This window comes from Mesocricetus auratus, unplaced genomic scaffold (assembly GCF_017639785.1).
Source record: "Mesocricetus auratus isolate SY011 unplaced genomic scaffold, BCM_Maur_2.0 Super-Scaffold_100028, whole genome shotgun sequence".
Lineage (NCBI taxonomy): Eukaryota > Metazoa > Chordata > Mammalia > Rodentia > Cricetidae > Mesocricetus > Mesocricetus auratus.
Window position 1 is genome coordinate 3,051,574 of NW_024429209.1, and position 12,240 is coordinate 3,063,813.

General features: G+C 53.5%; 1 protein-coding gene across 4 annotated transcripts in view; it reads left to right on the plus strand.

Annotated features, from left to right (window-relative positions):
* Dlgap4 (DLG associated protein 4) overlaps window positions 1-12,240 on the plus strand; it is a 140,289-nt gene that overhangs the window by 71,090 nt on the left and 56,959 nt on the right. For all 4 annotated transcript variants that reach the window (XM_013124081.3, XM_013124080.3, XM_013124078.3 and 1 more), the window contains one exon: window positions 10,849-11,917. In XM_013124081.3, coding sequence (XP_012979535.1) covers window positions 10,922-11,917 — 996 coding nt within the window. In that variant the 5' untranslated portion in view covers window positions 10,849-10,921. The remainder of the gene's footprint in view (window positions 1-10,848; window positions 11,918-12,240) is intronic.

The window sequence follows — 12,240 nt, forward strand, 5'->3', positions numbered from 1 at the left end:
AGGGCCAATGTCCGGTAAGGTCTTCTTGGTGTGTCCTAACATGGTGGAAGGAGAACTGAAGTGGGGGCAGGGAGAGGGAGAGAGGCAAGCCCACCCAGGACAGAGGGAATGTTTGTCCTTTAAAATCCCAGAGGGTCAAGCTAGGGAATCCCTGGAGGAGAGACAGCCCGAGCTGCCTAGAGGTGGAGCCGCACCTTGGGAAATACTGAGCCACCCATCTTTGGAGTTCTCGAATGAAACCCAATACTCTTCCAGAGATGGGAGGTGATTAATATTGCTTCATAGTTTCCCCATCCAGCAAACATTTGTTCCCTCTTGGTTCCTGTGGTTCTGGAATTTCAGAGTCGTTGGGCTAGACAGTTGTGGCTCAGGGCCTCCTGTTAGGCTATGGTCATCTGAAGAGGGGATTGGAGGCTGGAGGGTCTGCTTCCAAGCTCACTTGCAGGGTGGCAGCGGAGTTATGGGCTGGCTGAGTGGGCACCTTCTTCCCTGTCTTTATGACAAGCGTGGAAACAGGTGCTGTCATCTCAGGAGTCTGCTGCCGGCACCATCAGCCTCACTGTCGGCCAGGAAGGGGCTGACTAAAACAGGGTTAAGCACAGAGCATGAGACCCAGTGGGGGCTGCCACAAGATTGGACAATGAAACCTTAACTGGACCTCCCAGTGCCAGGTATTCCTGCCAAGCCTCAGTTTCCCCAATGGATTGGTTGGATTTGGTGTTTTCTCAATCCCCACAGGCCAGTGGTGGGGTAAAGTCAGAGTCACCTGTGGGTCCTCATAGGGTAGAGGTTGTGGAGGCTGTGGTCACCCAGAGTCCCTAGGGACACTGAGGTAGGCTTTGGATTCCCCTAGGGGGTGGGCACCATGCCCAGGTACCAGAAATCTCTGGTGTTAAATCCCTGACACACAGGCTACCAGGGGTACATCCTTCCGCTCTCCAGAACACATACACGCGTGAGATCCTGTTTTGCAGTCTCCTCTTTCAGTAGTTTTTTCTAAATGCTCTTCTAAAATGTGTGAGGGAGTGGGAGGCATGCTGCAGTGTCCACATGCATGTGGAGGTCAGAGGTCAACCTTGCTCTTTGACACAGTGTCTCTCACCGGCCTGGGCCTTCTGGCTTAGGCCAGGCTGGCCAGTGAACCAGGAGATTTTCCTGTCTGCCTTCCCAGCATTAGGATGGAAGATGTGTGCTGCTATGCTATACCCAGCTTTCTAAAAGTGTGTGTTCTGGGGATCAAACTCAGGTCCATGCCTTGCTGACATGGCAAATGCTTTACTCCCAGCCCCCGAATGCTCTTCCGCAAGGCAGTGTTGAGGGTGCAGAGTGTGATGAGGAGCTGAAATGAAGGCCCTTACGATCTGACCCCAGGCAATTGTCCCTTTCACCCCTGCCTCCCCCCCCGGGGCAACCTGCAAACCCTCAACATCCCCAGAACCTTGCTCCTTTGTTGTGATTCATATTTCATTTTCATGGCATATTCTCCCGTAGCAGGCAGGGTGGTACACACCTGTAATCCCAGCACTCAGCAGCCTGAAGTAGGGGACAGTTCCAGACCAGCCTGGGCTACATAGAGAGACCCTGTCTCAACAAACAAAATTAGACAGAAAAAGCATTTTTCCATACCCATTTCTGCTGAAGTCTTACTTGTTGGTCTGGGAAGATAGCTCAGTCAGTAAAGTGCTTGTTGTGCCCGCATGTGGACCTGGGTTTGGTCCTCAGAGCCCATATAAAGGGGCACACTTGTAATCCCAGCAGTGGGGAGACCGAGGTCCAGTAGATCCTTGAGACTTGCTGCTGGGCCAGCCTAGTATGTTTAGCGAGGTTCAAGTCAATGAGAGACCCTGTCTCAAAGCAAGTTGGGCTGTACCTAAAGAATGTGAGGTTGGCCTCTGGCCTCCACACACATATACCACACACACACACACACACACACACACACACACACACACACACACACACACACAGTGGATCTTACTGACCCGTAAAGACCTAGCTTCACCACATACAAACCCTCCCGTTGCCCCAGTGAGTGCTGATCTCTCCCCACACTGGGCTATGTCTCTGGCTTTGACACTTCCTGGGATGTGTTTTTATGTGCTATCTAATTGTTGTGTGTATTTCTGCCTCCTGCACTTGACCACGGGCTTGAGGGCTGGGACTGTGTGAGTCAGAGCAGGACCCATAAAGGCTGGAGGAATTGAATTAAATGTGCTGGCAGTGGCTGCATTCTGACCATTTTGTTCTGCTGTTTGCCAGCTTGACCTTCCAGGATGGTCCCTCAGCAGGGTCTGGAATAAAACAAGCCTCCAGGGTCTGCCTACTCCTAACCAGAGCTTTCAGACAGACAACAGGTCAGCATGCTCCCGTACCTTCTTCTCCAGACCCTGCAGGCCAGCCTGGTTAAGTCTTGCTGAGCAGTTAGAGAGTGTTCCCCTGAGCATGGCACCAACCAGAGGCCTGGAGAAATGGTGGCAAATCAGATATCATTACCTGAAAGCGGAGAACTGAAGTGCCTGGGTTCAAATCCTAGCCCTGCCCTGTGTGACCTTGTACAGATTATCTTTCTGTGCCCCAATTCTCTTTCTGGGAACAGAACTCAGACCTACTCAGAGTACTGCCATGAGAATCCTACTGTGTGTGCCCTTTGCTGTGGGCATGCAGGCAGTGGAGACCACACTTCAAAAGCACTGACCTGCAGGACTTTGGGTTTCCTGAAGCCACGCATCTCCTCTCTGCTGGGCACCTGCTGACACTTTATGGGTTGCTCTTCCTGAGGCTCACAGATACCCTGTGGGGTAGGGAGATATAGTTTTAAGCTGAGCTAGGGTACACATAAAGCCTACTATCAAGCCTCTTTGTGTGTACATGCATACACTCGAGTACATCTGAGGAGACCAGAGGGTGTGAAAGCCTTTCGAGTTGGGGTTTTATGCATTTCCATCTTGTTACATGAGTGCTGGCATCTGAACTCGGCTCTCATGACTTTGCAGCAATTGCTTGTAAGGGGGTAACCATTGAACCATCTCTGCAGCCCCTGTCTTACCTGCACCTACAGCCTTCTTTTTGTTTTTTTTTTTTTTTCTTTGAGATAGGGCTTCTCTGTATTGCTTTGGAGCCTGTCCTGGAACTCACACTATAGACTAGGCTGGTCTTGAACTCACAGAGATCTGCCTGTCTCTGCCTCCTGAGTGCTGAAATTAAAGGTGTGAGTCACCACTGCCTGGCTCTTCTTTTTAACTTTTTTATTTTAAGACAGGGCCTCACCAAATTGCTGAGTTTTTTTTTAACTTAACTGTAGCCCAGGCAGAGAGTGAACTTCCAACCACAGCCTCTCAAGCAGTTGGTGCACTATTCTAAAGCTGCAGTAGGGTGACATGGAGCACAGTCCCAGTACAGACCCACCATCAGCACCTCTGTCCCAGAGTTCCTCCTGAACCCTACCAACCTCACACCCATGAAGGTGTCACCCCCGTGCCCTCTCCCAGGCCCCGCAAGCTACCTTTTGTCCTCCAAGTTTGCTCGGCTCTGGAAATGATATGTGTTATGTGTCTGACTTTTCTCGGGCTCTGCCCACTGTGGTTAAGTGTCGGGACTTCCCTTTTGATGGCAGAATAATGCTCTGTCAGGTAGCAAGAGTCCGTCCCTCGCAGGTGAGGAGACTGTGGCCCAGAGAGGTACCTGTGTGGTTAGAGGAGCGGGGTGGGATCCACACTTCGGAAGGATGGCACCCAGATCCTGGTCTTGCCTGCCTCTGGGTTAGCTGTATCCCACTGCCTCGCACAGGTTCCTTCTGGCTGAGGTCATCGTCAAACTGAGAGAAATGGGATAGGGAAGGCGACCAGCGTGAGTGCGCAGCAACTCGACCAGCACCGGTGTCCATGCCCCACTAGCACAACAAATACTTGTTCACCGTGGTAACAGAGGGGTGACAGGCCCAGCCGGGTCCTGAGGGCAAAGGAAGATGATGAGCCCTGGTGTCCCCACGGTGACCTTTGAGCTGCCCCTAACACCAACCCTTCCCAAAGGCCAAGGAGCATCTGCTCCAGGATGGGATTTTAGCTTTAGCTCATCCTCTCGCCCAGTGAGCAGCCCAGCTCTCTCCATAGTCTTCCCTTAGAGCTCTGCCCATAGGAACTCCCCACGCTTTTAGCAGCTTTTCACTGTGTCCTGTCCTGGGCTTGCTTTGTGCTCACCTCCAGAGACGACACGGAAAATGAACACAGGTGTGTTCCCTTCCCTTTTGTAGCGTGAGAGAGACACGAAAAATATAAGTCACTTTGAAGAATAACCAGAGGTACCTAGGGACTGTTTTGAAGGAAATCTTGAAGGGTGTGGAGAGGGGAGAGGGCAGAGTAGAGCATCCTTCCTAGCTGTGGATCAGGGAAGGTCTCCGAGGAGGTGATGCTTGGATGGGAACTTAGCAGGACTAGCATCCAAATATGAGACGATCTGGGAGGGAAACCTCAGTATTGTACGGATGAAGGTCCTGTGGCCATGAAGAACAGGGCTTTGGAAAAATAACTAACGAGATTAAAGTGGCTGAGTCAGCATGAGGAGGCCAGAGTTAAGCTGGAGATCAGGAAAAGACCTAAAATTGATTTAGAGTAACTATGTACAGGTATTCTATCTAGATTTTCCCAAGGATGTTTCATGTTGCCTCTTTGTTCCTGTGTTCAGTGCATGTAGGGACTTACGGTTCTTACTGCTATTTCCTTGACTTTTAGTCATCAATGAAGAGATGGGGGCTGAGCATGGGCCCCTTGACCTCTAACGTCTCACCTGAGGCCAGCAAAGTCGGGTGGTATCAGGTCGCATGAGGCCCCTGCTGGCACCAAGCTTTTTACCCCAGGAACCAGGTGTCTACATCCTGGGCCATTGCAGAGCTCACTCTTAGGAATGCCAGGGGTCCCTCTGTGACTGTCTCAGAGAGGCCAGGGCCTGCTGTGGAGACGGTGTGAGCCACACATCCCAGCAGTCCCTGCCTGCAATCTTGTCCACCAAACAACTAGCTGATTGAATGTCACACTTTTCAAACAGTTGCTATGGACACAAGCTCAGCAGGAAACACATGGGACCCGGCATTGGTCAGGATCACATAGCTGTCAGGAGGTGGTTGGAACCTGGACTCCCATTTCAGTGGGCATAGCAAATGTTGGTATAGATTCACATCTAGCTGTCCTGCCTTGAGATTTGAGCCATCAGAGCTGTTTCCCCCTCAAATAAAATGTCTGTGTGACAAACCATTCCAGAGTTGGCAATGCAGTAAACCTGTATGCTGGCACACAGATTCTGAGTGTTAGGAGCAGCCTTACCCTGGCTCTTGCCTGGGTCCCTCAGAGAGCTGTATCATTGTCACCTTGGTAGGTTTCAGCTCCTCCCAGACCGACGCAGGACTCAGCAGCCAGCCAACTTGCCAAAGGGGTAAAGCAGATGCCCCCTTGCCTTTCCCAACCTGGTCTGAGAGCCAGATAGCGTCACTGCCACGTTATCCTTTTGGTGGCATGGGACACTCGGGAGAATGTGATAGGGGGTAGTGTCACACAGGTATGTTTGCCCAGAAAGTTGGTGCCAGGGACTGAAGAACGCCCACAGTACAGCATTCGCTACACAGCAGGCGCGTTCCACCATCATCTGGCTGGCTTCCTGATTTATTGCGTGGTATCCCGAGACTTCCTGCCACTCCTTGACCTCAGCCCTCTGACCTGCTGTCTCCAGGCTCTAGGCAGAGGACTAGTGGCGCAGAAAGGACAGTGACATGTGGTCTTCCAGGATAGGAGTCATGTATCTGGTGGCACAGCAGGAGAGGGGCTCAAGGTCGTGTGGTTAAAAATGACCTCTCTGTAGAGGTGGCCTGGTGACCTGGCCCTGAAGAAAAGTCAGGGAACATCTTGTAGCAGATAGACAGAGCATTTCAGATAGGACCAAGCAGGGAGAGGCGGAGGAAATCAAATTACCCACACCTAGGGCCAGAATGGAGAGCCCTTGGGGAAGACAGTAATGAGACCAGAAGGCAGGGAAAGGCTGGCCTTCTATCCGGGGCCCAAGGAGTCTTAGAAAAGGTCTAAAGTCCGGATGGGTGGCTCATGCCTGATTCTGGTGCTGGAGAGGATGAGGTAAAACTCCTGTGAGTTCAAGGTCAGCCTGGTCTGCATTAAAAAAAAGGTAGAGAGATGGCTCAGAGGTTAAGAGCACTGGCTGCTCTTCCAGAGGACCAGGGTTCAATGCCCAGCAACCATACAGAAGCTCAAAACTGTCTGTAACTCCAGTTCCAGGGGATCCTATGCCTTCCTTTGGTCTTCACATGCACCAGACAAACACACAACACACAGATATACATTCAGGCAAAACACCTGGGCACACAGAATAAAAGTAACTGTTTTAGGACAGCAGTTGCCTGTCTGAAGTCGAGAGAGCTGACACAGGCAGGGCTGTGGAGGTGAGAAGGCAGGACTCTGGGGACATGTACAGTTCAGGACATGTTTGCTACTGGAGTGAGTGGAGAACAGCATGTCCTGGCTTCTGACTCGAGCTGCTGGGAGGAGCGGATGAGGTAGATGGGGGTCTGCCCAATATGCAGAGAAAGGAAGCATTTGGGTGAGTCTGGAGTTTAAGGGGTACACTGGGTTGAGGACCAAAGCATAGAAGGGCCAGTCATAGGTGGCATTGTGCACCAGGATATAGCAATGACAGCATGTGGGAAGGTGAAGTTCATCTAGTTCCTGGACTTAGCTCAGTCAGCGGGGGTGAGGAGGGTGGAAGCAGAGGAGGGAGTGTGGGTGTCCAGAGGCATCTCCACACCAGCAACACCAAGGCCCTGGTGGCCATCTAGAACCCACCTTCCCTTCCGCACGTCACCCCTCCAGAGAGCTAACAGGGACTGTGCGCACCATGGCCTGCTGTGGCTACACCCAGAGTATGTGGCGGTTCAGTCTCACTCACCCCAGTCTCTCACCACTCAGCTCACACCCCCACTCCCTACTTGACTCCTCGCTGCCTTACCACCAGGGCTTAGCAGTGAGCAGGGCTGCCTGCCCCTGTTAAGTTTCTCCCTGTCTGAATGCAGCTGTGGAGCCAGCTCTTCTAGGAGCTCAGATGCATGCACTCGAGGGCTGGAGCGGCAGAGTGGGGGACGGCTGGAGATGGTTAGAGGTTCAGTCGGTGTGGGTGTGGTTTGTCATGAGCAGGGAAGAGGGACCCACAGAACATTCTGGAAGAATGGAGTGATGTATTCAGGTAACTTTTGCTTCTTGAGGACTCAGGCTGGGTTCTGTCCCCGGCCTCATCTCAGCTTAGCTCTCCCATGCTCATGGGCTCGGAGATGAGGTACGGCAGGGCAAGGAGGGCCCGTCCCCTGGGTGGTGGCTAAAACCACAGAGGCACCACAGAGCCCAGAGGGCTCCCCAAGGCAGCAGTGTCTCCTTCTTCTGAGTTCCCATGAAGGCAATGAGGCTTATATTAATGAGAGGCAATTATGGGCACCCGGATGGGCCTAAGTATAGCTCATTGAGAAAGGCGGCGCACAGCAGCCAGCTGCCTCCCTTGCAAGGCCACGGATGCCTATTTTAAAACTCCCCACAGCAAAGCTCTGCTACCCTGGGCTCTGGGCAGGGACTGGCATGCGGCAAACCCGAGCCCTGCCTGGGAGACTGTGAGCAGACACTCACACTATCTACACCCAAGCCCCTGATGCCCCAGAGAGAGGAAGCTAGTCTGAGATCACAGCCAGTAAAAACAGACACAGGGTTTGAATCCATTTCCAGCTGAGTGCCAACACTCCACTGCACTGGGCAGCATCCTGGACCCCAAGGCTTGGCTGGTCCCCAAGAGCAGAGTGAATGGAGGGGTGGAGGGCAGTGTGACTGATGCTTGGTATGACAGCACAGCTAGCCCTCATCATAATCTCACCGAGTACGCTCCCTCCTGATGCCGCTGAGGAGGAAGCAGGCTCAGGGAGCCGATTCTGTCAACGCCAGTGCCCCACTGTGAGGTGGCCCTCCTCAGAGACGCAGTAGTGCTGAGATTATGTCAGGGCCCACAGAAAACTGAAGGTCTCAGTGATGGGGGTGTTCACCCTGAGGTTTTCCAGGGAGTCTCTAAGAAGATGCTGGAAGAGGCCAGCACACAGAACCAGGTTGAAGGAGGGCTTGGACCTCATGGCAGTTCGTGTAGAGGCTCTGCTGATCCCACAGGGAGCTCTGAGTAAGGACCCTGTAGGGGAGTTTGGAACAGGGACAGGGGCATCGTGGTGGTGACCAGTTGTTAGATGCAGGCTGCCCCTGGGGACGGAGTGGAGCCCTGCAAGGATTTCCGTCTGACTTAGAGCGGTTTGTAGTGGGAACTTGGCTGTGATCTGTCAACAGCTGGTGCTCTTGGCAGCTGGAGCTGAAGCAGTCAGTGCGGAAGGACCTGGCGCCACCACAACATACCATAGCCACAGTGAGGAGGCAGGCATGGTGGTGAGTGCTTGTGCTCCCAGCACTCAAGAGCCTGGGATACGAGGGTTTCTCATTCCTCTGCTTGGCCAGGGAGAACGTGGCATACCTTGCAGGAGGTCATGAACACTAAGGAGCTACCACTATGGGGAAGGAAGACTCTCACCAAAAACCCTGGTGAGAAGCCAGGCAGTGGTGACACACGCCTTTAATCCCAGCACTTGGAAGACAGAGACAGGCAGATCTCTGAGTTAGAGGCCAGCATGGTCTACTGAGTCCCAGGGCTATACAGAGAAACCCTGTCTCTGGGAAAAACAAAACAAACAAAAAGCCCCAGGGGACCTGGTTTTGAGTCCCAGCACCCACATAGTGTCTCACAACCACTAGTAGCTCCAGTTTCAAGGGATCTAATGCCCTCTTCTGGCCGCCCTGGGCACCAGGCATGCACATGATGTGTAAACATACATGCAGAGAAAACACTCATATGCATAAAATAAAAAAAATAGGTCACGCCGGGCGGTGGTGGCGCACGCCTTTAATCCCAGCACTCGGGAGGCAGAGGCAGGCGATCTCTGTGAGTTCGAGGCCAGGCTGGACTGACAGCCTCCAAAACAATACAGAGAAACCCTGTCTCGTAAAACCAAAAAAAAAAAAAAAAAAAAAATAGGTCACAAAAAGCCATGCAGGGACAGAATGGGAGATATTTGCAAGCTGTATATCTGATAAGGGTTTAAAGTCTGGAATGCTACAAGAAAGGCAAACAGCTCAGTGCTAAGGAAGTCCGGGGATTTCAGTAGACATTTCTCCAAAGGAATAGAGGAATGGTCCAGAACCCCTGCGACAGGATGCTCATCATCACTGTGTATGAGGGAATGGCAACCAAAGCCACAGTGAGAAGCAGGTGTAGTGGTGCATGCTTGTAATCCCAGCTCTCAAGAGCCAGGGATAGGAGGGTAGTGAGGCCAGCCTGGGCTACAGTCTGACATTCTGACCTCTAAAGGCTGCCCTCCCTGGTTCACAACTCGCCATTGTGGTGACTTCTATTTCATCTGACTCTGACTCTTCCTGGGATCAGGTTCTGCCGTCCAGTTTGCCATGGTCCTTTCGTCGTCTCAGATCCTTAACACCATCATGTTAGCGGAGGACTCGGGTGTGTTTAGAAACCACGTACTTGGCTTCAGGGATATCCTGGGTGCTCCTGTACCCTAAGTACAGGCCAGACTAAGCCTTGAGGCTCCTCTGAGCAGAATTTGTGGGGCCTAGAGCCTAGAAACCTGGCTGACCTCCATGATATGGCCTAGAAGAGGCCAAGAAATGGATAGGGATGGGACTAAGTTTGGTATTGGTGTTTTTAGGATGGTCCTGGGAATCTGCTAGTCCAACTGTCCCATTTTATAGATGGGCAAAGTGAGTCACAGTGACTCCATATCCATTGGCCACTCTCTTGTGAGGCTTTGTCCTGTCCCCCTTGTTCTAAGGCTGGGCCTCTCTTGACTCTGAGTACTCTATTCTAGGCCACCACTATATCATCCCAGATGGCAAAGATGGGTGGGTCTGTGGGCTTGTTGGCCTCTCTGATGTCAGTGGACCCAGAGGTCATAGTCAATAGATAAAGGGACAAAGAGTTGACTAGGGTATGAAGATCCTTCTGCTAAAGTAGATCTGGACAGCACTGTCTTTTACCACAAGTAAGGTAGGCCCTGAGTAGCCCTGCTTTTTGGAAGCCTCTCTAGCCCTGGAAAGGGCTGAAGCCAAATGCTCAGGCCAGAGGAGATGCCTCACAGAGCACTGAGGGTATGAGGGACCCTGAGAGTCCCATCTAGATGACTCATACCTGCTTCTAAGGCATTGTGGGATACTCCCTAAAAACCCCCCGTAGGCCTAAAGCGTAACTGCTGGGGACAGATCTTTGGATGGGTGTGCATTAGTGTGGCATCTCATGGTGAGGCGGTCAGGGACTCGACAAGCATGGAGGTAGGCAGGAAGTAGCTCCCTGCCCACGGTCCACTGTGGAACTGGGAGGAATCCAAGAACTTGGAATCAGAGCTTGGCTTCCAGGTTTCCACGAACACCTTTCCATTCAGCCCAAGAGGGGAGTGTGCTTTGCCTAACATTTGTCTGGCTACCATTGTAGCTTTGAGCATGTGCTCAGTGGAGCGCAAAGCACTGCTCGTCTGTCACCTTTGGCAGGGGACCCCTGTCCAGTGTTGATGCATGTGCAGCAGCAGTCACAGAGAGGACAGTGGGCAGAGGGCACAGGCCTGGACATGAGCTCTTGTCCTTGGCTCCATGATGTCAAGGGCGGGCTCCCTGCCTGAAGCCATCCTCAGACCCATCCCCTCCTGCTCTCCACCCATGCAGTCCAGCCCTAGTCCTGTTGACCAGCTGACCACTCTTTGTCTTTTCTCCCCAGGACAGCTGCTGCCTGGGACAGGTGACCCGGGCACCCCGCTAGGGCAACGGCCCCTGCCCCACGGGCTGGGATCATGAAAGGCCTCGGTGACAGCCGCCCCCGCCACCTCTCTGACAGCCTGGACCCACCTCATGAGCCCCTCTTTGCCGGGTCTGACCGAAACCCCTACCTGCTGTCGCCCACAGAGGCCTTTGCCCGGGAAGCCCGCTTCCCAGGGCAAAACACACTGCCTGGGGATGGCCTCTTCCCACTTAACAACCAGCTGCCCCCACCAAGCAGCACCTTCCCCCGAATCCATTACAACTCACACTTTGAGGTGCCCGAGGAGAGCCCGTTCCCTAGCCATGCCCAAGCCACTAAGATCAACCGGTTGCCAGCCAACCTTCTGGACCAGTTTGAGAAACAGCTGCCCATCCACCGGGATGGCTTCAGCACCCTCCAGTTCCCCCGGGGTGAGGCCAAGGCCCGGGGTGAGAGTCCTGGCCGCATTCGCCACCTGGTCCACTCTGTGCAGCGGCTCTTCTTCACTAAGGCGCCCTCGATGGAGGGCACCACGGGCAAGGTGGCCGGCAATGGCAGCAAGAAAGGTGGCCTGGAGGACGGGAAAGGCCGGAGAGCCAAAAGCAAGGAACGGGCCAAAGCTGGGGAGCCCAAACGGCGAAGCCGCTCCAACATCTCAGGCTGGTGGAGTTCCGATGACAACTTGGACGGTGAGGGTGGTGCCTTCCGCAGTGGCCCCGCCTCCGGGCTGATGACTCTAGGCCGTCAGCCAGAACGTACCCAGCCCCGCTACTTCATGCACGCCTACAACACCATCAGTGGGCACATGCTCAAAAGCACCAAGAACACTACCACCGAGCTGACTGCCCCCCCGCCACCGCCTGCTCCCCCTGCCACCTGTCCCAGCCTTGGAGTGGGCACTGACACCAACTATGTCAAACGTGGTTCCTGGTCCACTCTAACCCTCAGCCATGCCCATGAGGTCTGCCAGAAGACCTCAGCCACCTTGGACAAGAGCCTGCTGAAGTCCAAGTCTTGCCACCAGGGTCTGGCCTACCATTACCTGCAGGTAGGGGGAGGATGGGCAGGGAGGGTGAGGGTGGGCAGGGAGGCCGTGGTTCAGAGTCCTAGCTGGAGCACGTTTCACTGGTGAGGTTGCTTCATGCTGAGCACTGCTTTACTAAGCTGTGGAATTGGAGGTTGGAGACCTGTTTGATAAGAGGGTTCCCCTGTGCCCACATGTCAGCAGGTGTATTAAGAGGGCCCTTGGGTGCCCAGCCCCAGAGAGACTGAAGTATGTCCCTGCCCTTTAGATGACGGATCTGGAAGCTATGCCATCGCCCCCTCACAGGACCAACACATGGTATTCTAATGATCAGCTTCCTGCCACTC